This window comes from Ursus arctos, unplaced genomic scaffold, assembly GCF_023065955.2.
Source record: "Ursus arctos isolate Adak ecotype North America unplaced genomic scaffold, UrsArc2.0 scaffold_32, whole genome shotgun sequence".
Classification (NCBI taxonomy): domain Eukaryota; kingdom Metazoa; phylum Chordata; class Mammalia; order Carnivora; family Ursidae; genus Ursus; species Ursus arctos.
This window is the reverse complement of record NW_026623008.1, coordinates 28,148,604-28,172,941: the sequence shown is the minus strand read 5'-3', so window position 1 is coordinate 28,172,941 and position 24,338 is coordinate 28,148,604. Positions and strand designations below refer to the sequence as shown.

Sequence of the window (24,338 nt, the reverse complement as noted above, 5' to 3'; positions counted from 1 at the left end):
TCTGCGGGGTGGGGAACCCTGGGTATACTTGGACCAGTCCCTTCCTGCCCCTGACCTGCTTGCCTGCCCGCAGAGCGGCCGCAGCCCCGCACTGTGGGCCGCGCCTGAGACGCTTCAGTTCGGACACTTCAGCTCGGCCAGTGATGTGTGGAGCTTTGGTGTTGTCATGTGGGAGGTGATGGCCTTTGGGGAGCGGCCCTACTGGGACATGTCTGGCCAAGACGTGAGTGACCCCGAGCCCCGACTCCCTGACCTCTGCCCATTGACCCTTGACCTCTTAGCCCTAGGCCCCTCTTCACTGTCTACTTGCTTCCGGTCCTGCCTGGCCACCCTGAGTCTTCCTGGGCTGGGATGTGTGCATGTGTTGGAGTGACTTAAAGCTTCCCGTCTGCCCCTCACCTCCATGGCCCAGGTAATCAAGGCAGTGGAGGATGGCTTCCGGCTGCCGCCCCCCAGGAACTGCCCCTTCCCCCTACACCGGCTGATGCTTGACTGCTGGCAGAAGGACCCAAGTGAGCGGCCCAGGTTCTCCCAGATTCACAGCATCCTGAGCAAGATGGTGCAGGACCCAGAACCCTCAAAGTGTGCCACGACCACCTCTCCCAGGTACAACTGACGCCTCATTTGTCCCAGGTACACTCCCGTCTATCCCCAACCACCAGATACAGCTGATCTCTCACCTCACCGAGTGGCCTCCCCACATGGCAGAGCCCCACATGGCTGAGCCCCACCTGTCCCACCCCACCTGTCCCATCCCACCTGTCCTACTCCACCTATCCCATCCCACCTGTCCCATCCTACCTGTCCACCCCACCTGTCCCATCCCACCTGTCCTACTCCACCTGTCCTATCCCACCTGTCCCATCCTACCTGTCCACCCCACCTGTCCTACCCACCTGTCCCATCCCACCTGTCCACCCCACCTGTCCTAACCCACCTGTCCCATCCCACCTGTCCCATCCTACCTGTCCACCCCACCTGTCCTACTCCACCTGTCCCATCCCACCTGTCCCATCCTACCTGTCCACCCCACCTGTCCTACTCCACCTGTCCCATCCCACCTGTCCCATCCTACCTGTCCACCCCACCTGTCCTACCCCACCTGTCCCATCCCACCTGTCCCATCCTACCTGTCCACCCCACCTGTCCTACCCACCTGTCCCATCCCACCTGTCCACCCCACCTGTCCTACCCCACCTCTCCCATCCCACCTGTCCCATCCTACCTGTCCACCCCACCTGTCCTACTCCACCTGTCCCATCCCACCTGTCCCATCCCACCTGTCCCATCCCACCTGTCCCATCCTACCTGTCCACCCCACCTGTCCCACCCTACCTGTCCCACCCCACCTGCCCACCCCACCTGTCCCATCCTACCTGTTCTACCCCACCTGTCCCACCCCACCTGTCCCATCCTACCTGTTCCACCCTACCTATCCCACCCCACCTGTCCACCCCACCTGTCCCATCCTACCTATCCCACCCCACCTGTCCCACCCCACCTGTCCACCCCACCTGTCCCATCCTACCTATCCCACCCCACCTGTCCACCCCACCTGTCCCACCCCTCCTGTCCCACCCCACCTGTCCCATCCTACCTGTCTACGCTACCAGTCCAGGTAGGACTGCTCACCTGGTTGCTGTAGATAGATCTGGTACTCCGCCTGCCTCAGACACAGGGACATTGTCAGCCATCTTAGTCACTCTCCTTGTCCTGGGTTTTGCCTCACGTGTCTCAGTACAATGACCACTGACTGGGTGAATACATGTGGAAATAGTTCCAACAGCTTTGTAGTTGCAATAATTAAAATAAATGAAATGAGTATGAGTTGTCCCGAATATAACATGGGTCACCTCCCAAACCGTGCTAGGTATGTCCAACCCACAGACTGTTCCAGATACTCCCAGTAGCTGTAGCTGGCTCGGGTGCACCCCACTCTCCACCTACCTGCCTGGGTATCTCAAAACCCACACCCGCTCTGATGATGCCTCGCACGCCGTGGAGCCAGGTCTGCTCTGGGGCTCGGTCGCCGTCCCCTTCTCCTGTCCTTTCTCCGCTGGCCTCTCCTCAGGAGACTGACCGGGTCTGGGCACCAGAACCCTGCTGTCGACTGACCACAGCTCCTTTGCTCCCCAGGCCTCCCACCCCCCTGGCGGACCGTGCCTTCTCCACCTTTCCGTCCTTCGGCTCCGTGGGCGCGTGGCTGGAGGCCCTGGACCTGGGCCGCTACAAGGACAGCTTCACCGCCGGTGGTTACGGGAGCCTGGAGGCCGTGGCCGCCATGGCCGCCCAGTGAGTCAGAGACACCTGTGTGGGAGGCCCGGGCCGGTCCTAGTTCTGGGCCCTCCCCTGTCCCGACGGAGGGAGGGAAAGCAGAAGAGGGTTCGAGCCAGCTGGGTGTGACCAGCCCTTCTTTCAGGGACCTGGTGAGCCTGGGCATCTCGTCGGCGGAACATCGAGAGGCCCTCCTCAGTGGGATCGGCGCCCTGCGGGCACGCGTGCTCCAGCTCCAAGGCCAGGGGGTGCAGGTGTGAGCCGCGCCGTCCTTCCAGGCCAGGACCGCAGGCCTCACAGGGACCCTGGCACGCGGCACCCCTGCGGGGTAGAAGGGAGCGCCCTCTCCCTGTGCTCGGGCCCAGGGCTTGTTTGGGACCACAGTTCCCCTCATCTCACTGCCTACTCCTCCCATTTTTCCCAGTCTGAACACCTTGGCTGACTCAGTCCCCTTGGCCAGAGGGTTTAAATCCCTGGGGAGAACCCCTGCGATAAGAGCAGGAGGCAATGCAGGGTTCCAGAGACCACGGTGGGCAGGACCGAGAGGGAAGACGTAGCTTTAAATCACCTGGTTCATGTTTTTCTGTCTTCCGCACCCACTGGGGCCTGGGGCCTACCCCAGTGGGTGCCCCCTTTTCCCACAGGCCTATTGGCCAGTTGGCAGCATGGGTCCCTAATAAGCTCCCATGAGACCCGGCAGGGGCCACAGCTGCTTGGCAGCCCACCCTGAAGGGCCTGGAGAGGCAAGGGCCTCAGCTCCCTGCACTTGGGCTCGGCCCCGTCTGCACACTGGTCCTGAGGCCCAGGCAGCGAAGGTGGTGCTGAGCTCCGGTGCTGGACCCCAAGGGCCCCAGACTCAGGAGCCGATTTCAGCTTCCCCTGCCCTTGGGCTGAGAGTTCAGGGTGAGGGTGAGGGCCCTGGCTAGGCCATCAAGGTCCTGGTGCTCCCCTGAGGCCCAGCTAGGCCTCCCCTTTGCATTCCTTTTCTAAGTTCGCTGGCCAGGACGTCTAGAAGAGCATGAGATGAGATGTTTTCTCCCCGGAGGACCCGTGAGCTTTGCTCTCCTGCCTCAGGGGATGGTGAAGAGATCGTCGGGTGTGGACCTTCTCTCTCTGACAGGCTCTGAGCCACACTGTGCAGAGAGGAAAGTCGGAGGCTGGTGGAGGAGTCAGGGCCAGGGCTGGGGTTGGAACCCATGCCCTCAACTCCCAGTCCAAGGAGAGAGAGTGCCTGGTCCTACCTTGTGATACCAACACTCTTCCCCGAGGAATCCCGAGGGTACTCTGAGGTGACCGCCTCTTGCGAGTGCTGTCTCCTGGGCACCCTTCAGCCTCCTGGGGAGCACCTTCTCCCTCTGGCTTCTGTGGGGCTCTGGCAAGAGTGGCCACACTGAGCTAACTTGAGTCCCTTATCCAGAAGGGCTTCCCAGAGGCAGTGGTGATCGAGAGGCCACGGCAGGAAGGCAGCTGGGTCTGGACAGGATTCCTGGGGCTGCATTCGTCTAGGTCACCCCTGACATAGGCCCACTCTGGGCTTGGCTGTGTGGGGGTGGGGTGGGGTGGGTGGGAAGGAGGAGCCAAGGGGAGAAGAAGGGGGTGAATGGAACATGGAGCTGGCCCGTGGAGGGCTCAGCCTAGGTGGGGAGACAAGCTCAGGCACTGAGAAGTACAACAGAGGTGCCTTCCAAAGGTGCCCTGGGCCCCACAGGAGACCTCGGGGTCTGTGGGCCGGTGGGCCTGAGGGCAGATGGACACTTGTGATTTGCGTCTATGGAGGTGTGTCTGGAAAGGCTTCTTGGCTGAGAGGCTGATGCATAAGTTGAACAAGGCTTTGCAGGTGGGGGTGGGGGGCGTCTGCCCTGGGGGGATGGAATTTTGCATAGGCCAAGATGGACGGCCTAGGGTAAGAGGCATCCAAGCTGAGGGGCTGTCACGAGAAGGAGCCTGGAGGCTGGAAATGCAGCGCAGTTTTGGGGAGCGCCCATGGTGGGGGACAGTGCCTCACATCAGTGCCTTTGCCTCACCCTGCCAGCAGCAGCTCTTCTCTCCTTGGAGCCCCTCGCTCTGCTCCCCACCTCCTAGGCAGCTGCCCCAGTCAGGGACTTGGAGGGTATGGGGCAGCTTGAGCTACTGCTTCCACCTTGGACAGGCCTGGAGGGTCCCTTGGCAGCCGCCCTGCAGACTCGCCCCTCCCCCATCCAAACTCGGAAAGGACGTGAGGACCCGTGTCCAGTCTTGGGTGGAGGGAGCCTCGTCCCTATCTCCAGCTACATCAGTTATGCTCTAAAGGCCAAACCCCCTCCCCCTCCCCCGGCTGTTCTGCAGAGGGGCCCCCTGGCTGTGTTGGCAGGACTTCGGTGTCCAGGGTAGACCTCCCCTCCACGGAGGAGTGAGGTCCCATAATCCTGAGGGGTCCCAGACCTCTGCCCTGCACGGATGCGGGCTGATGGCTCTCTGGGAGCCCTCTACAGATCTATTTTTATATGGAACTTGTTCACTGGACAGAGGGATGTGGCCTGCAACCCTCCGGCTCCCCCATCTGAGCGCATCCAGGGAGGGAAGGGGCTGGTGGCAGGGGGTGGTTCCTTTGGCTAATTCTGGAGATGTTTTTATATTTCATGGGTTCTATATGCAGGACAAAGTAATAAACACTTGTCTGTGATATGGTATCTCTTTCAGTGACAATTGCTTACCCATCAAGATCGTATGTGGGAGGTTTCCACCATCCCCCACCTGCCCTGGGGTGTCTCCCGAGTGTGTGTCTGAGGTCTCTCTGTGTAGACATGAACTGAACAGCCCGTGCCATGAAAGATCTCCTAGTCTAGGGAGGGTGGCCTGGGAGCGGAGAGAAGGAGGTCACCTTCTTAGAAGGTGGTAAACCTTCTACAGAGCAGATGGGTGGGTGCTGGGTCTGGAACGTGGCACAGACACCAGCTAGAGACGCAGCTCTGAGGGCCCTGGCTCTTGGGGCAGGGGGGTAGTGAAGCGACAGTGAGAAGGAGGTCGCCCTGGGCTAGCCCGGGGAGCAGAGGGAGCTCTGGGGCAGTCTGCCACTGGGAGACAGCGGGTGAGGAAGAGTAGGAGACAGAGCCCGAGGGGAGCAGTGGAGAGAAGCCAGGAAGCAGTCAGCCATCCAGGCGAAGGAGCAATGAGTGTGGATGTGAAATGCGGAGAAGCCGCGTGAGCAGAGGGGGTGCGAGCGGCTGTCAGGCGCTGTTATCCGCGGCTGTGCTGCTTCCTGGGGCTCGCACCACAGAGCTCGCCATCCCACAGTCCCCGGGGGCTAGAAGTCAGAGAGCCAGGCGTTGGGGACTCCCGAGGGCTTAGAGAAGGATCGGGCCCAGGCCTCTCTGCTGGGCTCTCGGCCGGCCGGCTTCTCCCTGTGTCTTCGCCCCGCCTTCCACGTCCAGACTTCCCCTTTCAGAAGCACACCAGACTGGCCCACCCGAGGGACCTCCCTTGAACTTGATGACCCCTGTAAAGACCCCTTCTCCAAATAGTCACTTTCTGAGGTACCGGGGTTAGGACTTCTGCACATGAATTTTGAGGGGACGTCATTCAACCCCTAACAGTGGCCTCAATCCAGGGGTGGGGGTTGGAAGCTGGGGGAGAGGAACAAGGGTTGGAGGGTGGGAATCTTTTGGGGTGAGTGGCAAGGGAAGGAGGGTGGGATACGTCAGTGATCAGGGCAGAGCGGGGAGGTGGGCTGAATGCCGGCGCGCCCCCTGACTGCTCACACGTGGGCCTGCACGCGCACGTACGCGCACACACACACACACACACGCACGCACCACAGGAGCCCTCGCCTTTTCCGGCTTGCAGGTGCTTCCGCTCTCCCTGGACCGGGCTGTTCGTGTTCACAGCTTGGAGAAGGTGTCTTCTTTATTTGCTTAGGCCAGGGGGAGTGCTTGGGACTGGGGTGGCGGGGTGGCGACAAATAACACCCCTTTCTTCCGTTCCTGGGCTCAGAACCAACTGAGCACCGTTCCCGGGGACAGACAGGGCACAAGGTACCTGCTCCTTGATGAGACTGGCTGGAGAATGTTGCTTACCATGTTCCTTGGAGTCTAAGATGCCGTTGAGCGCGAGACGTACTACTGAGAAAACATCACAGCCGATTCAACTGCGTCATGCCATCTGGTTGGAAGACGCGTCCCAACCTCAGAGACGTTCACGTGTGTGAAACGTACAGCTTCGATAAATGAGTTGTGCTGTATCAGGACACCGTGGCTTTCCCTGCATTAGACCCTCCCAGTCCCAGGTGGAGCCAGGAGGCGGCATGCCGCCTGTGCACGGGCTGCTTTGCAGATCAATGTCCTGCAGGGTGGGGGAGCAAACCCGTGTGCACCCTGCTTTCCAGCAGGCAGACAACCAGGTGGCACCTATTCAAGCAGGTTATTCCATTTCAGTAAGTGGCTTCTTCCCCCGGGGCGGGGAGTGAGTAAGTAAGTTGGCGCTGTCAGCAGTGTTGCTCTGCTGAGGTCTGCCTCAGTGGGGGCATGGAGCCGAGGAACGGGGGACCCACACCAACACTTCCCACTGCCCACACACAGTAAGTGCTCCCTGAATGTTAGGATTAGCAACGTGTAAGGCGGCGGGCAGACGCGCCGTCTACGGAGGGGGTTGAAATGAACATCTCCGGGCAGCAGGGCTGCTGAAGGGGTGTGATGCGCTGTTCGGTCGTTCGGTGCCCCCAGCTCCTGCTCTGTAGCAGACACTAGCAAGTTGAGACCTCCCTGCCTGCTGGGGGCGTCCGTGAAGTAAAAAGCACGAAAGGCACAGCCATAGGGATCAATCCTAGGTGTTGGGGGGGTCCGGTGACCTTCGGCCTGCCCTAGTCCCTGGGGAGATGCAGGAGGGCCCTGGTGGGAACCGTGTAGGGCCTTCACTGCCCTTCCTGAGCAGGACTGGCTTCCGGACTCAGCTTCTCCCATCGCCCCCTTCACACCGCTCGGGACTCGAGTGAAACTCCTCACTGTATGGAGCCCTCTCTTTCCATGTCTTGGTGCCCTTTGCCACCTAGGCTCACGCTTCTGGCAGCATCTTGAAAGAACCCAGCTAGTCCCCTCGGGGTTCCTCCTGGACGCCTACCAGCATCTCGTGGGCAGATGATCGTTACCTTAAGCCTCGCTCCAAGCAAGATGCGTTGACTAAGGCTGCTCGTGGAAGTTGAGAAAAACTAGAAAACCAAAACGCAATGTTTCCCTGCGGCCAGCACCTTACACTCCCTCCCAGAGGGGCTGCCTCTTGCCCCTTCTCGTCCCTTGCCCACCGCACTCATCCTTGACTGTCCGCTGGGGCGCGGTGAAGAGAGTTGACACACAGGACCTTCGTGTCTGATTTGAAGGGGTGTAGCCTTGGACAGTGTCCTCTGCCTGCGCCCTGATGGCTCTTGGCACACTGTGGCATGTGGCCAACAGTCTGCAGATGGGGAGCTGGGCCTTTCCCAGTCTCGGTGCCAAGGGCGTGGTATGGCCTCTACCATAGGCATCGTCTGAGGATCGGAAGATGCCAACTACGTAGACCCTAAGATCAACTAAGGGAAAGGTGATGGCGGAGTGTAGAAGGCAAGTGCAGATTGCAGTTGGGGGGGGGTTGTTTAACCGGGGAGGTGATGCAGGTGGGGAGGGGCTGGGGAAATGCCTCATCCTGTGATGGGAGGAGGCGCCAAAGCAAATTGGAGCGCAGAGCTCAACGGGGACCCCAGTTTGGACCGTGAGCTCTCCTAGCATCTCCAGTGCCTCCCACTTCTGAAGCCTCAGGAGTTATCTACTAGCAAAACCTTCGGCACATGTGTCACGTTGTATTTTAGGTGCGGGTCAACAGCTGTCAACGTGTGAAATTAGAAAGGAAAACCCTTCCCAGAAAGTATGCACGTGTGGGCACGGAGACAGTTTTCCATCCCATGTAAACTCATGGGTGGGATTGGGGATCGCAGTTCCTTGGAGCTGCAAAGTGCGTCTGACACCGCAAATGAGCGACGCTTAGGTGAGGTCCTACCATTCACACCCCAAGAACTAGCTCTTCATACAAATAACTGAACCTAACTCTTCGTAAGGCTGTATGTTTGGAATTCTTTCAACAGGAAGCCCCAGGTAGGGCTTCTGGAAAGATCAGGAAGCCTGCAGGGCAAAGAATGCACCTGGTGTTTATTGGAACTCTAGGGCTCTTGGCGACTGCCTCAGGTGCCCTGGTGAAGGGGAGGACTCGGGGCCCCGTGCTCCCTTCAACCCAGAGCAACTCTGCTTTTATTCCCTTCATCCACACAGCAGAGGGTACAAAGTAAATTGTCTACCGGGGCGAGGCGCGTCACGAAGGGAAGTGATCAAGCAGGGGTTGTTTGAATGCGGGAGGGTTCTCTAAGGAAAGCGGCTCTCAGCTCCAGCTGACATCTCATTACCAGATCTTATTTTTTGGAGGCTAGCAATCGTTTTTGTGAAATCTCACAATTTTTAAATTGTAACTAATTTGAAAAAACAAAATCCAGCGAAAGTATGTCTGTTTGGTTTGTGGGCTGGCAGTAATATTTAAATTTTCTTTGCAGCATCCCAACCCTGTGATAGTTCAGCCCATGCTTTAAATCCTGGGATGGGGAACTCACTACCCGCCAAGTCCGCCCCTTGTATGGAATGAAAGTCTGCTCTAATTTCATCACACGACTGGCATCTATTAGGCACCTGTTACGCACTACACATTTCCTAACCTGGGTGCATTTAGGCCGTGGTGCAAGTGGAATGAAATAGGGTGAGGACGGCGCTGGGTCCAGCAGGTTGGGTCCTAAGTGTTTCCTTAATGCCAGGCTCTTCTTGACCCCACACCAGATGATAAAGGAAGGTATAATAAGCTTCAGGTGTGGTGACTAAATCGCTTGAAATGAGTCACCTTTATTCCAAAGCTGTCACTGACCACAAGATCCTTCCCCATCCATCACTGTCAGTGCCAGATGACCGGGCTAGATAATGACCCATTTCTCTCTTCTGCCATTAGGTCCATGTGGATCCTTTTCAGTGCAGGAAGAATTTTAGGCAGGCAGATCTGCAGAGCCCTGGAACTCTCGGACGTGAGAAGCATAACCACGGCATTACCTGTGCCCCTGCTTTGTCCCTGGCTGACAAGGCTTGACTCTACAGGTAAACTATAGCTAGCCTAGATTTTGTCCTCCCACGTGTCGGTTTCTTGCTCATGAACACAGGTGTTGGGGGAACCGACTTGGGGTGGGTTACTTATGGCCTTCATGGTGGGGCGAGGGCCCCTTCTTCAGATATCACAGAGATTCTGTCTACGGGAGAGGTTTCCATATCTTCTAAGGAAAGCAGCTGCTCAGAGCCCCCCGCCTGGAGAGATTCAGCTCCCGGACAGCCTCTAGTCCAGGTAGCACAGCTTGGAGAGAACAGGCAGGCTGAATATCGATTAAAAACAAACCAACCCACAATTTATTGAAAACAGGTATCTTTCAGTAGCCCTAATTACAACAGCTTCAAAGATGCCATTAATCAGGAACACAATATGCACGAAAGTCTCAGGAAAGGGAGAATAAAACAACTTGAAAAGGAATACAGCTGCAATAGGACTGAACTGCTAGAAGGGTCACAGAGCAAAGTGACATGGAGTAGAACACAGAGCCACACAGGAGAACACGGGGCCCTGGAGCCTGAGCTGGGAACTCCCAGTTCCTGTATTTTTGGACCACATCTCATGATTCATCGGGGCGGAGGCGTGGACTCTGAGTAACTAGCCGATGCCTGGAGCACAGGCCAAACACGTGGAATGAGGCCACGAGGCAGTGTACACCTGCCCCCCAATGACCCCATAAGTGGAAGTGCTCTCTGCAGTCTGTGGACCTGGCAGGGACCACTGACCACGGAGAACTCAGAGACAGTTTCCCTGCAGCTGGTCACATAAAACCCTAGACTAAGCTAAACCCTAGAATTCTCTTATCCAAATTCCTACCAACTAGAGAGGTAGAGGTGCCAGACATGGAAGCTGCCTCCAAACCAGTTTTTGGTCTTCGGTAAAGGGATCAATACAAACTGCGGATCCCCACGTCAGCTTGGAAAAAACTATTGGGCACAGCGGGTACAGGATCCCGAAGCCCCATTTAGTATGCACCACAGCGGAAAGCAGGGATGGGGGCTGGGCGGAGATGGCCTCTGCTGCGGCCACAGCTGGGACGCGTCCAGTTCTGCTGTCCTGCCCCCATTTGTATGGTTCCTTCCAGCTTTCTGGTTCTGCCCTCCCATGGCCCAGAGCTCTCCCTTCTCTGAGCCTAAAACTCCCAGCCTCAAGCGACACAGAGCAGAAATGCCAGACGCAGAGGGCTCTCTGATGAGGGGGAGCAGGCAGTCTTCCTGGGAACATGAGGGTCTCTCTCGTCACCTCCACTGGAGTTAAGGGCAGGACAGAGAGGATGCGGGGTTACAGGAGGCAGAAGGCGGCAGCTCTGAGAGCAGGAAGGAGAATTCTGCCAGGAGAACGACAGGAAATTTCGACTGCGTGGATGCAGCAGGCGGTTGGGCTGGGAGGTGTGAACAGCAAAGCTGTATCTAACCGATGGGGGAGCAGTGTGTCTCCCCGCTTTCCAAATTCTCCCAGAGGAACACCACTCCCTGCTCTGGAACTTCACACTCAGACAAACAACAAGCCTGTAGGGAAGAGGTCTCCTCAGGGTCCCGGAAGCGCCCGTTGAAGGTCCATCCTGTCAAGCTTGGCTTCTTGGAACAGCAGCCTCATTTGTGAGTCCGTATGCTGCTGCAGATCTGGGCAAGGCGGCTCTGCAAGGGAAAGAGGCAGGTCCCTGAGAGACGAGGGCGCTGGCCATGCTTGCCCGGTAGCCATTGACGAGTCTCCCCGGCTGACACTGGATTTGGGGTCGGCAGGTCAGAGGGAATCTCAGCCCTCTGTTCTCTGTTTCACAAACTAATGAACTGTTCTGAATCTCCACTTCTCATCTGAGCAAAGGAGTCAGATCAGAGCTCAGATGAGCCAGCAGGGCTATGGGTGCAGCCAGGAGGAAGAACGGCACTGGGTCTGGGTGGCTGGGTGTGTGTGGTCCTCGGCAGTGCGCCGTGTTCCCTGGATGTACCCGACACAGCCCCCCCAGAAGGGGGCGCCCGGGGCAGCCATGTGTGCACAGAGGGCTCCCACCCACCCCTCGAGAGGGTGCTGCTGACAGGACCACAGAGGCCCATCTGACCAAAGCTGAACCAATTTAATTTCCCTCCTGAGAATTTAAGGGGCAACAAGAAGCTGGACAGTCAGTGCTGGGCATGAGAGCAGCGAAGTCAGAGCTGGGACTGTGGCTGCCGGACGCTGTATGCAAGCCGGTATTGAAGGAGAACGAGCCGGACCCAGAGCCCCGTGGAGGAGGTTCTCTGCCGAGAGGGAGGGATGAAGGAGTGGCAGAGAAGTCATGCGTGGGCCTCAAAGCCAGATGCTACAGGAGCCCGCGCACCAGAACGGAGCCCTGTCAACTCCTCTCACGGACGCTCCAGAGGCCTGGCTGTTCCGCGCCTTGGTTCTGTGGGACTCCCCGAACAAGCCCCATGCCCCCGGAAGCTGCCCTTCCTGGCAGTCATCACGCCCTCGCACGCTGGCGCCAGGTGCCCAAATGAAGCAGAGTTTTGATTCTGCTGTGGAACTTTTGTGGCAGGCACCCCGGGACAGACTGAAAGGCAACATCAGTTCAGGGACAGAGGGCTGCTAGGGAAGTAGGACAGCTCGAATCCCTTGGGGGAAAGACGACACCACAGTGCTGAGGATGAAGCCCAGGCCGAAAAGACAATCCTAAGTACAGCTGAACTAAGCCAGCTGCGGACGCATCCCGTGGGGGAGGGTTACAAGACTCACGGAGAGTTTCCTGATATTTCCCAAGGCCTCTGGGTCCAGCTGCGCGATGTCCATCCTCTGCAAGTCACTAGCCAGTAATCGCATGCTCTGTGTGGAGAGCACAGTGCGTTCAGCTGCCAAGCCCCCTGGGGCAGGACTCTGCACCCAGGGCCCCAGGGGGCCCCTTGATATCCTGCACTTCGGGCAGAGAGGGGGCATGAGGGGAGGGTAAGGCAGTTAGGAGAGGTGTTTGCCCGGAGGAGATAACAACATGAGTGGTTCTCACTGGCCCGTGGCTGGCTCACCGGGGGACTAAGGGTGTGGCTGTTAGCTTAGAAATGCCTTGCAGACACATCGGAGATACACCTTCCTTCCCTCCCGGGAGGTGAGGTCCACAGCCTGTTCTATCCAGCTCAGGGCAACTGGGCTCAGCTCGCGTCAGAACCCCTCCAAGTTATCCACAGTGGGAGACAGCTCATGCTCCCCTTCCTAGAGCACACACCGTGATGTTGCCTTCCTCCGCGCTCCCTTTAGTGTCTCCCTTACTGCACGTGTCCCGTGACACCAGACTTGACTGTGAACCTATCTCGACTACTGAATGGCTGTCGTCTACACCTGGGGAATCCTGTCGTCTACACCTGGGGAATCCTTTCGTCTACACCTGGGGCCCGCCACATGGCAGGTGGGCAAATGTCAGCTGATGAACAAACAGAACACGGAGCTGGGCAAGGATCCCAGCCTGGGCCTCCAGCCTGGGCGAGAAAACTGGTTCTGAGTCCTGCAGAAATGTGCACATCAGGATCCATGCAACGCAGAGGACTGTGGGGGTGAGACGTGGGTGGTGGGCCAAGGAAAGACACGCCCAGGGAGCCGTGCATGGTGGCCCGGCCTCCCTGTGAGACGCTCACCTCTCCACCGCCCACGGGCACGGTGAGGAAGATCTCTCTGCTGTCGGCGAGAGGGCTGCCGTTCACGGAGATGTTGTAGATCCGCTCTCTGGCTGCCGGAGTGCGCAGGCCCGGGGTCTTGAAGACCCTGCGAAGTGGGAAGATCTCTGTCAAGAAGGCTTGGCAGAGTGAGTGACGCAAGGCGCCATGAGCTCCTCCAGCCCCCATCTGGCCTCAAGCTGTAGTTTTCAAATCCTGCATTTCTAAGAAGGCGAGTTCTAAATTTAGGGCAAAACGTCTCTTCAAACAGTAATGACTGCACACAGCTGGCGAAGGGAGCTTGTAATGATCAAACACGCATCTAGCCAAAGTCAGTTCTTATGCATGGGAATCTTAGGTCCCAGGCTCTGCGTGGACACCAGTCATCCATCCACGGAGCCAGAAAGAAACTATGGCTAATGCACTTCCAAGAGTGGCCGAGCGCTTCCAGCAAGAGGGATTTTCCAGGGTCAGAAAAGGAGGATTCAGAGATTACAGCATTATATTAATTCCCAAATGAACTTTCTCAAGACGGTTAAAATCCTGCTACCTGCTTTTCTCTAAACGCCCTTTGCTTTATGCGCATGTGAAAAACCAGTTCAGGAGTGGGAAGAAGTCCTCCTCCCTCTCCTCACCCCAGAGACCCCGACTTTCAATTCCTTATGCCTTCTAGAAACATTCTCTGTACATAAACACAAACAGGATCATTTAGGACACGCTGTTCGGCAGCGTGCTCGGAGACGCCCGCGGTCACGCCGCTCCTCCCCCAGCACCTACAGAACCGCTTCTTTATGGCCCCAGAGCATTTCCTACCCAGTTGACCAGCCCGGTGGAAGAGATCAGCTTCCAGCCTGGTCACGTTAGTCTCCCCGGTGCAACATGGTGCCTGTTCTCACTCTTACCAAGGGTACAGGACCGTACCTACCCATTTTTTAAAAATATTTTTATTGGTCAGAAACAGAAAAGGCCAAGGAAGAGTCACTAGAGGCCTACTAGTCCTCAGAGGCAGAATGGTCTCCTCTCATCAAATAAAGACTCATTTCGTCTCTGAAAACAGGTGAGCCCGCTCTCAGGGGAGAGGCAGACACTCGGAAGCCCGGACAGTTACCCTCTCCTCAGGGGGCTTCCCGAGCCAAGAAGTCAAGTGTTTTCCCACACGCCCTTCTTTGCTGACTGAGGTGAACTGGGGGGCTCCCACCCAGAGGCAGGCGCTGCCCCCTTTACTCACCTCGAGTCAAACCTGGGGGTCAGGCCTGGAGTTGGTTTCACCATAGACAACTCCAGCCGGCCCACAGCTGGGGTGACAGTGTTACAATGGCTTGACCTGCAGGTGAGAAGTGGCCATTAGGTGCACAGGTCACACGTGGAGGGCATTGACCATGTGGGTACGGCCCGAGCGCCTCACGTACACGAGTCATGCAGCCCTCCCAACAACCCGGACGCATGGCTGTGATACTCATTGACGGCTGCGGAGACTCGAGCAGACGGAGCATACCGAGTCACACAGCTTGGCCGAGGTCACACGGCCAGTCAGGGCGGAGCCAGAACGCTACCGGTAGGCAGTCAGCCTCCAGGGTCCGGCCTCTCCGTCAGGCTAACGGAACAGGAGGAAGGAGACAGCCTCTCCACCGCCTGCAGGGCCCTCAGCTGGAGCTCCTGTCCTCTTGCTAGACACCCGCCACTGCTCAAGGACAGTCTCCTTCACAGACACACATCCCGGCCACTACGTTCTCAGCTTCTTGAGATGTGGCCCCCATGCCCCATCTCAAATGGTTTAGCAGGGCCCAGCATAATTAGTTCAAGTCCATGGTGATTCTTTACTGACTAGGACCAGGAGGAACACTTCCAGAAACAACTACGGGTAGGTGACAGCCACTTTGTGACTGGCCATGGGGGAGCGCTGCACGTGGGCTGTCGGGCGAATGAACAAAATCTGCAGTACTTATGATAGGTGTCTGGTCCTCACTCTCCCTGGTGGCATTAAAACAAACAAAAGTGGGGGAGGACAGAGGACGTGGGCAGAACTGGAGCACGTTGTTGGGTCGGATCATTTCCAGAGGCCCCTCCAGCTTGGAGACTCCAGTTTTACTCGAGCACAAGCCACAAGAGCCCTTTCACCCGTCTCTGCCATGATGGACGGGGCTCTTCAATAACAAACACGCACGGATGCTGGGAAACCCGTCACCTTTTGCTTTTGCCTTTTCCTTGTATGGACTGGGTTCTCTTCTTGGATGGAGGACACCTTTTGACCTGGATTCACAATCGAATGACACTGTGGTTATAAAAAGCCCCAAAAATAAGGAAGTGAGGGAGGGTAAAGGGTAAGGAAAGGAGGGGAGGGGGATTAACTCCGGAAATATGAGTGGACGAATACGAGCTCTATCCCCCAGAAGAGGTGGCTTTTAAGTAATACGGAACGTGACCGACCGATCAAGGACGGACTTCCACCGCCTGGGTCCTCAAAGTAGAGGGTTTTGGCCAAGATTAAAGATAAATCTCTTTTAAACTGACTGCAGCCTGGCTGCCCCCCCCCATGAAATGCTGCTGTGAAGGTCACTCAGGCTGTCCCTGCACAGGCTGCCCCATGAACTCCTCTTTCTAGCTTCCCTCCAGGCGCCTGTCCTCAGCCTCCCCCTGCACGCCCTCCCTGCACAACCTCATCGATGCCCACGCTGGGTCAGTGTGCCTCTCGATCTCCTACTCCTCCCCGAGCTCCAGGCTGAAATTTCAGAAAAGGATGGATCCCTCGACGCGTCAATTGGCACCCCGGCTGCTCGCCTTCACCCGAACCCAGCACCGCTCTCCCTCCTGTGGGCCGCCTTCCACGGATGAGGGCCGCCTAAGCTAGACAGCGTTCAGTCATCCTTGCTTCCTCCCCTTCTCTACCGGTCCTGCTCACATTTGTCAAAACCATCCCTCCTCTGTGTATAGGGTCAGGGCCTCAGTTTAAGAATTACAACAGCCTCCCAACTGATTTCTTTGTCTTCCCCTCTGCCATGTGTCATCACCATGCCCAACTTGATGAGATGGAAACTTCGGAGCTCGGCACACAAGGCCATTCATCGTCGGGCCCTCCTGTACGCAGATCGCCCACAGCTTACAGCCCTGTCATCCGCAACTGCTTCCTCTTCCTTAAATGGAACTTGAAGAACTTTCCTATCTCCTCCTGGGCTTCCCTTCCCTTTCTTCTCTAGCTAGTGAAATCTCCCTTGCTTTTAAAGGCCTGGGTGTACCCTAAGTGGGGGGGTAAAATTTGACAGCTTCTTCTTCTGCATTCTATGTGCTTTATACACACTTCCATGATCGCTTTTGTTATCAACCATTTAAGTGGGATCTTCTCTACTCAACAGTGAATTCCGGCGGGGGGGGGGGGGGGGGCAAGAGGAGGTTAGGTATTTTTGTATTTCCCTGTCAGCCCCCAGCCCCAAACCCGAGTGCCTGCTTACTCTTGCAGTTTGAAGATTCTTGTTCTTATTTTCTTCTTCTTCTTCTTCCACTATCATTTCATCCACTTTCATTATCTTTCGTGCTGTAAGAAACAGTTTTAACAAAGCGATCTTTCTCGTAGGAATAAACTTTCATGCATTTCCGTTTCTTAGACGAAAGAAAACGTATGCAATCTTAGGCTGTAATCAAGAAACAGACTCTGAATATAAACAAGAGGACTTTTTTTTTTTTTTTTAAAGAGGGTTTAGGCAGAGAAAACTAACCAGACTGGTTAACAAAGCCCACGTGATGCCCAGAGTTCCGGTGAGAGCGCGGACACTGGACTCAGCTAGACTTGAGCGTGAGGCCCGGTCCTGGCACTGCCCAGGTCATGGGGCTTTCACTGTGTTGCCTCAGTTTCCTCATCTGTAAGAGGGAGCAGTCACTTCATAGGGGTATTACGACACCTGGGATGTGTTCCACAAGAGCTGGGGCTTTGTTATTTTTGTTCCTGTTCCCAGACCCTAGAATTGTGCCCGTGTTTATTAAGTGTCTGCGGGATGAATGAACATAAAGCCCTTTGGACAGTACCGGACACATGTCATAACAAGTATTCTCTATTACAATAAAATATTATTATTTACATAGATTAGAACAAACTTGCTAAGCACCGCAGCTGTTTAGTGATGAAACTTAGTGCCTCACTGCTAAATATGTACAACCACGAGCCAGACCGTCTTGAGCAGGGATTCCAGAGAAAATTCAGGCCTCTGATCACGGGGCAGGGGGATCAGACCAGACAGCTTTTTACCTTCTGACAATTTAGTAAGTATAGTTATCTTTTTTCTTTTTTTTTTTTGAAGTAGCTTACAATGTAGTGAAGGCCAGTGGTCAGGGGGGCACAAAAACAATCTTTACTATTGGTTGACTTGGGTCCTGGTATGTCCGTTCCCAAGGGTGAAATCAGAAGACCCCTCCCCCACCACCTAAGCAAAACTTGTGGAACCCAGAAGAGAAACCAGTCTTACCTAAATGTGGAGCTAACTCAAAGTGAACTAACAGACGATAAATATGCAGCGGGGATCCCAGGAACACCTGAGTCCAATTATGTCATAATCTCCCCAAGGCGGCACTGGAACACGACCCCGGCAAAGGGCAAACCTCACGCTGTCCTCATGCCACAGGGCCATTCCGATGGGAAGCAAGATGGAATAAGAACTGGATAGTGTTTCTGGCCTTACCCAGTGGAGAAAGTGCCCTGGTTTGACCAGGGCAGCCCCAAAATCCAGGCCCTGGGTCAGCCTGTCCTCACAAGATGCGGGCGCACTGAGCTATGAAAGCTTAATGACAGTGACATAAGAGTCTGTAACAGAGCTCGCCCTGTCCTGAATCCACGCTCACTGGTGACAGCCGGGCTTCCCAAACATGTGCCCTCTAGGACAGCAATTCTCCAAGGGTGGGGCGTGCGTGAGGATTTTTCGCAGCAGGTCACTGAATCCAGGAACGTGGGATGGTGTTATGAAGATACCAGCCCTTTCACAATTCTCTCTCAACCCTTCTGATCACATGGGGGTGCCTCGCGGGTCTTACCAGGTCCCATAATGCCTCTCGGTCCTGCCAACCTCTTTCACTGGGGGAGCCAGCGGCAGTCATGGTTCCCACACAGCTTTCCCTCTCCTTCCACTCTCACTCTTGCTCCCACATTGGCCAGGAGTTTGCTCACTATTAGTCCCCCATACAATGAACTCAATGCAATGGCCAAAATCACATTATTGGGTTTGCAAGACCGAGGACCAGGCGTGAGAGGGAAGAGGCTCCACCACGGAGGCCTCTCTGAGCAGCCAGCCAACCACCCGGCCTCCACTCTCCCAGTTTCACAAGGGGTTTGGAAAGTACTCACTTTTGGCAGATTTCAAGGGTGTCTGAATAGCTTCTGCTGTTAGTCTGTTTATTTCTGTGATATCCAGGTCAGCCTGTGACAAACACAGCCAGAAAACACCAGGCACATCCCATCAAATATGGGGAATACATTAAGACTCAAAACAATTAATTTCAAAAACATTACTTAGTACAAAAGACTGTTACGTGGTAGTTGTAACATGATATAGTGAACGCCTATAAATGCACCATACAACCCAAGAGCTAAAACATTGCTGATTACTTGCTTCTAGCTCTGTATTCCTCCCTGTTCTACTTCCTGTCTCCCCCAGAGGTGACCACTGTCATTCCATTTGCTTAAAAGAAAGCGTGCACGCACTCGCGTTTGTTTTGACAAATGTGTCTGTGCTTAGACACTATTTTATTTGGTTTCGTTTCTGACCACTGTCTGTCGCTGTCCGTCTGTTCTCACTGCTGTGTAGCGTCCCGCTGTGTGACTCTATCATGAGGAATTTCTCCAATCTCCTGTCAACAGTCTTGTGCTACTCTAACCATCTACATGTGTCTGATGCGCGGGGCCAAGCTCTCTCTTGGCTGCGTACTCAGGCACGGAGCACTGGGGCGTTGTTCCGCCTTGCTATTACGCCAAATCATTTTCCAAAGTGGTTGCACTTGATTATGTCCCATTGGCAAACAATACAAATTGCTAATGACTCACGTTCTCTACACTTGGGCTGTACTAGATTTTTCTCTCTCTTTTTTCAAGTCTAGAGAGTCAATAAGGTTTTCTGTGGCACTCAGCAGGCCCTTCAAAAAGGCTTCTAGTCACCACCATTCTAATCGAATGTGTTCCGTGTTCCCAGTGGTGACTACCTATGTGAATGAGAATAGCCATGAGCAGGTAGGATTCTATGCCCTTCCTTGCAGGGCATGTGTAGATACCAGAAGAGTTGTTACAGACTAGGGATGACAGCTTTCATCTCTAGACTGGTACGGACTCCGTGGAGTGCTCAGAGGAGCATTCTGAGGCTGTCCAATCTCAGCAAGAAACAGCACTGTAGGAGATTAGTGAGGTCTGAAATGGTGGATGGAATAGTGGCCAACACTCTCTAGAAACAACTGGCATGTTGTGAAGGTATCTGTGCTGGCAGGCCACTGATTACCTCCATCCAGAAGAGTTAACGGGCCTAAGACTGATGTCCATAGAAGGGCCTGTTTGCAAGGCTGGGCTGGTGCCTTGCATGAGAACTTGGATTGCAGGGTTCCCACCATTCCCTGGTTAGAACGGCGCTCCGGGCCTAAGCTTTGTACAAACAACACGGCTTATGCTGCATACCTGCTTTCCTCCTGCAAGTCTGGCATTTCAGTAATGCTAGGCAGAAGATGCCTATGTGACCAGCCCGCAATAAAAGTCCTGGACATTGAGTCTCTAACAAGGTTTTCTGATAGACAACATTTCACATGTTTTGAATTAAGGTGTCCCATGTGACTTCGCTGGGAGAGGACTCTTGGGAGCTTGCGCCTGGTTTCCTCGGAACTTTGGCCCAAGCACCTTTTCCCTTTGTTCACTTTGCTTTATACCCTTCCACCCTAATAAATCATAGCCATGAATATGACTATATGCTAAACCCTGTGAGTCTTCCTGGAAGTAGTCTCGGGAGACCGCCACATACCTAATCATTATGAACTTTTGTACCAAAGTATCATTCCTTTCCTGAGTTCTAAATCATATTAGTTAAGGCTACAATTCTCTTGACTTCGTGGGATGACACTGGCTATTTCATATTACATTAGAAGCTCTGATTTGTAGTTCTGTATGTCTGATTAATTAAAAAGAGGGTGACTCATTAGCTAATAAGTATAATTCATCTCAGAGGTAAGTCTTTTGTTTTTTTTGTTTTCAAAGATTATATTTATTTATTTGAGAGAGAGAGAAGACAGAAGTAGTGAGAGAGAGCATGAGCAGGGAGGAGAAGGAGAAGTAGGCTCCCTGTTGAGCTGGGAGCCCGACATGGAGTTCCATCCCAAGACCCCGGGATCATGACCTGAGCCGAAGGCAGACACTTAACCAACTGAGGCACCCAGGCGCCCCTAGGTAAGTCTTTTGAAACATTAGATCTGGGTGTGTGGAGGCAGGAACATATTACAAAGAAAGAGAAAGCCAGAACTAAGAATGTTTTACTAGCTCTTGATTTTATTTTTCAGTGATCCCCACTTCTCTCCTACAATATTCACCCCCAAACTCTCTCTTTTTCCTGATTGAACAACTGGCTCTGAAACACCTTTAACTTCTGAGGCCGGTGGAGATCTGCTATACAATGCTACTATGAACCCTTTGTAGTCAGGTCCCTTCAAACCCTGAGATTCCAAGAGATCCTAATGGCGCATAGAAAGATGTCGATTTTTGGGTTCACTCTGTAAATCTGATGAAGGTTATAATAAACATTCTCCCCAGAAAGATAACAAATGCACGCATGTACACACGTTGTTTATGTATGATTTTAGTGCCTAGGGTCTCTGTGAAGACCACTGCAGGACTAACTCCCAACACTGAACAACAGAACTTTCTGCAAGGTTAGAAATGCTCTAGTTCTGAGCTACCAATACGTAGCCACTAGTCACGTGTGGCTACTGACCGTTTGAAATGTGGCTAGTGTCCCGGAGGGACTGAAGTTTCAATTTTATTAATCTTAATTGATTAAAATAGCTACATGTGGCTGGTGGCTATTGTACTGGACGGCACAGATCTAGGATCCAAACTCTTTATTTTGCTTCCCCATCTTACTATCTTCAGTCCTGATACTGATGCTGGGATGAAGGCGATGACAGAGGGTGAGGAATCCTCAGAGTCCCAAATAAGAGCGTAGCTTCTACAGGGTGACATAATAAAACAACAGTCTCGGGGCACCTGGGTGGTGCTGTCGGGTGAGCGTCCAACTCTGATTTTGTCTCAGGTGGTGATCTTGGACTTCACGTTTGAGCCCCGTGTCAGGCCCTGTGCTCAGTGTGGAGTCTGCTGGAGTTTTTCTTTCCCTCTGCCCCTCCATCCTTCTCTGTCTCTCTCACTCAAATAAATAAATCTTTATAATAAAATAAAATAGAAATAAAACAACAGTCTCTGACACCTAGCAGGCCAGGCCATTAGGTAATGACCCGGGGGTTTAGAGGGACTTGGGCTTGAGGCTTCTGCTTTGCTGGAGACGTCAGGGCAGAGAGCTACAAGGAACCTGCCAAAAATAGAACGGCCTCCCTCTGTAGAACCTGACAATATTTGGGCTTCACGGACTCAGCGCTGACAACCATAATTTTTCAGTTGGCGCAAACAGGGTATGTCCCCTACGAAACCTCTTCCATAGTAAGCACCCACTGGTTGCATTTTGTGACAGGACTGAACTTAAAAACTAACCACAGTTCCAAAGTAGGACAGGTCACTTACTGTTGCTGCCTCTTCCAGCGCCTGTTTGTTTCCTCCAAGGGCTTTAAAAAGAACATTTTATTTAGTTACTATCAGATCTTCATGTTAAACCATCTTCCCTGATATAACCCGTTATCTGCCTAAAACTGGACCAGATTAAGCCCTGGCTTCAACCTTCAATGACCTTTACAACCTCGTTTAATTTTTCTCCACCCCTGACTGGCCGCCTTATCACACATTCTAGGGCCCACCACACCCAAGTCATTCCCCAAATGTGCCGCCGTCTCTCGTGACCCCGAGCCTCGGCACCTATTATTTCCTCTACCGGAAACGCTCCTCTGCGCCCCACAAATTTCTAATTCATCTTTCAAAACTCAGTTCAAATCCAAAAGTCTTTTTCTATCACAGCAGATTGTGGCGAAGTGCTGCTCTGGCTGCCCACCCCCACCCTACCCGACAACTACTCAGAGCTGCCGAAGTGTCCGTGTCACCCCCCCGCCTTGAACTGAATTCCTCGAAGACAGTTCCGGGCCAAAACATGGCAGAGGGTAGCGTGTAGCCAATGTGTGTTGAACGAAGAGGTCTGTGCAAGTTGTAGATGTAGAATAAAGTTAGGTTAAGCCTCCTTCAGAAACTCCCATAACGTCCTGTAGAACTGTTAAGGATTCACGCTTTGCACCAGAATGCCTGGGTTTACATACGCTCTGTTACTAACTAGCTTATGAGACCTGGAGCAAAGTAACCAACCTTAATTGGTGCCTTAATTCTGTCATCTATAAAAAGGGGAGCAACGTTAACAATGAATACATTTGTTATGAAGATAAAAGTAGTTAACATATGAAATACGCGAAGCACAATACTTGTCTGGCTCAGGAACCGCTATATAAATGTACCTACTGACTACTACTCTTTCCCTTCTCTGGGACTTATGATTTTGACTATATAATAACGTGTGTATTTTTAAAACGACCCTCCTCTACTAACTTGTAAGCTCCCGAGGGTAGGCAACGTCTGTGTCATTTCCCAAAGCATTTTCAGCCCCGAGCATTTAGACTGAGATATGCTCAATGAATATTTGTAGAAACGTGCCAATAAAAGGGCAAGTCAAAGAATCGTTAAATATCTACTATTTGAAGAGAATGTGCATTTCTATTTGGGAAGGAGCCTACATAATGTGTAACAATAAGGAAAACAGGAAAAGTAAGCATAACCCAGCAGAAAGGAAAGCCTCTTGCATGTCCTTGGACATTTAACAAGGGAGTGGAGAATAGGCTGCAATTTTTCTCTGGCCAGAAAAACTCGAGTCCTTGCACCTCACAGTTTCATTTTCTCATTTTTTAAATAGCCAGTTTCCATAAGATACCAAAAGCACTGCTTAGGGGTTATCCTCCCATCTGAGCTCTGGTAACAAACCAAGGTATTCATTTATTTGTTTTTAAATGACTGGGTAAAATATTAAAAGAGAGAGGAGAGAGGTTTTGTGACACATGAAATACACATGAAATTCACACAAAATTCACATTTCAGTGTGTCCATAAGTACATTTTAGGGGAACACAAACATGCCGGTTCATTACAGTTGTTTTGGACCTGTAACAGCTTGAGTTGAGTAGCTGCACCAGAGAACCCTCTGGCCCAGAAAGCCTAAAGTATTTACTATCTGCTCCTTTAGAGAAGACCTTCGCCTACCTGCGGACGTGGATGATGTTAAGTACTATGCAGAGAGGTAAATCTGGGAAGTGAGATGAGGAGCGAGGGAAGCCGGAAGGCTGCAATTTCCTAAAGTGATCATGCATACCTCACTCAGGTGACCACAGAGGCGCCCCAGAGCCTGGGGAAACGGGAGCAGCTCTTACCAAAGTAGTCAAGCCAGTTCATCTCACGCAGTGCCTTGGGGAGCCGCAAGATCTCGATGTTGTACAGATTATCCATCTCCTTGAGGAGGTTCTGCCTGTCCGACTGAATTTGCTTGGATCGTATTTGCACTGCGAGAGGGCAGAGCCGACAGAACACGGGTCACCGGCGGGTGAACGGGGCCTGGAACCCGCGCTGCCCGCACCCCAACCCGCCGGCACCCCGCGATCGCGCCGGGCTCCGCCCCCTACCTTCACGGTCGAAGTCCCGAAGAAAGGAAGCGAGCTTCCGGCTCCGTAACGAGTTGGTCTTGGCCACCCGACTGCCGCCCTTCCTAGCCGGAGCCATGGCGCTTGGGTGGAGGCTGCGGGGAGCGGGGGATGCGGCTACTAGGGGCGGGGTCAGCAGCCTAGGTCGCGGAGGGAGAGTAAGGGGGCCGCGGAGGAGAGGGAGAGGGCGGACGGGCGCCCCACGGGGCTAGTGGGGGGGCCCTGCCCTTGGAGACCCGACCATAAAGGAGGTGCGAGGCACGTACCTGCGGGTCACGCGACGAGTTGAGAAAACCCTCGCCGCTCCAGCTGAGGGGAGGGAGCAGCTCCGTGCCTAACCGGACGTGCGACCGCCGCCACCAAATTCAAACTGCCACAGGCTGACGAATGAGAAGTCGCCGTCTTAGGAGGGTCCCACAACATCCAATCACAAGGAAGCTCCGCGGCCAGGCCGCCCGTGCACACGTAGGAC

At 54.0% G+C, this 24,338-nt stretch overlaps 2 protein-coding genes across 2 annotated transcripts in view; one reads left to right on the top strand and one right to left on the bottom strand.

Moving 5' to 3' along the window:
• EPHA10 (EPH receptor A10) overlaps positions 1-3,803 on the top strand; it is a 38,919-nt gene extending 35,116 nt beyond the window's left edge. The window contains exons 14-17 of the mRNA XM_026516629.3: positions 74-223; positions 413-606; positions 2,137-2,292; positions 2,420-3,803. Of these exons, the coding sequence (XP_026372414.2) occupies positions 74-223; positions 413-606; positions 2,137-2,292; positions 2,420-2,534 (615 nt within the window). The 3' untranslated portion in view covers positions 2,535-3,803. The remainder of the gene's footprint in view (positions 1-73; positions 224-412; positions 607-2,136; positions 2,293-2,419) is intronic.
• A 5,881-nt stretch (positions 3,804-9,684) lies between these two features.
• CDCA8 (cell division cycle associated 8) lies at positions 9,685-24,248 on the bottom strand. Its single transcript, XM_026516635.4, has 11 exons — positions 24,133-24,248; positions 23,849-23,961; positions 23,600-23,728; positions 21,766-21,806; positions 18,352-18,424; positions 16,472-16,554; positions 15,211-15,275; positions 14,254-14,349; positions 13,008-13,134; positions 12,121-12,207; positions 9,685-11,045 (listed from the first exon to the last, which is right to left on the bottom strand). The coding sequence occupies exons 2-11, from the start codon at positions 23,943-23,945 to the stop codon at positions 11,001-11,003; spliced, it is 843 nt and encodes a 280-aa protein (XP_026372420.1). The 5' UTR covers positions 23,946-23,961; positions 24,133-24,248; the 3' UTR covers positions 9,685-11,000.
• Positions 24,249-24,338: the final 90 nt, after the last annotated feature.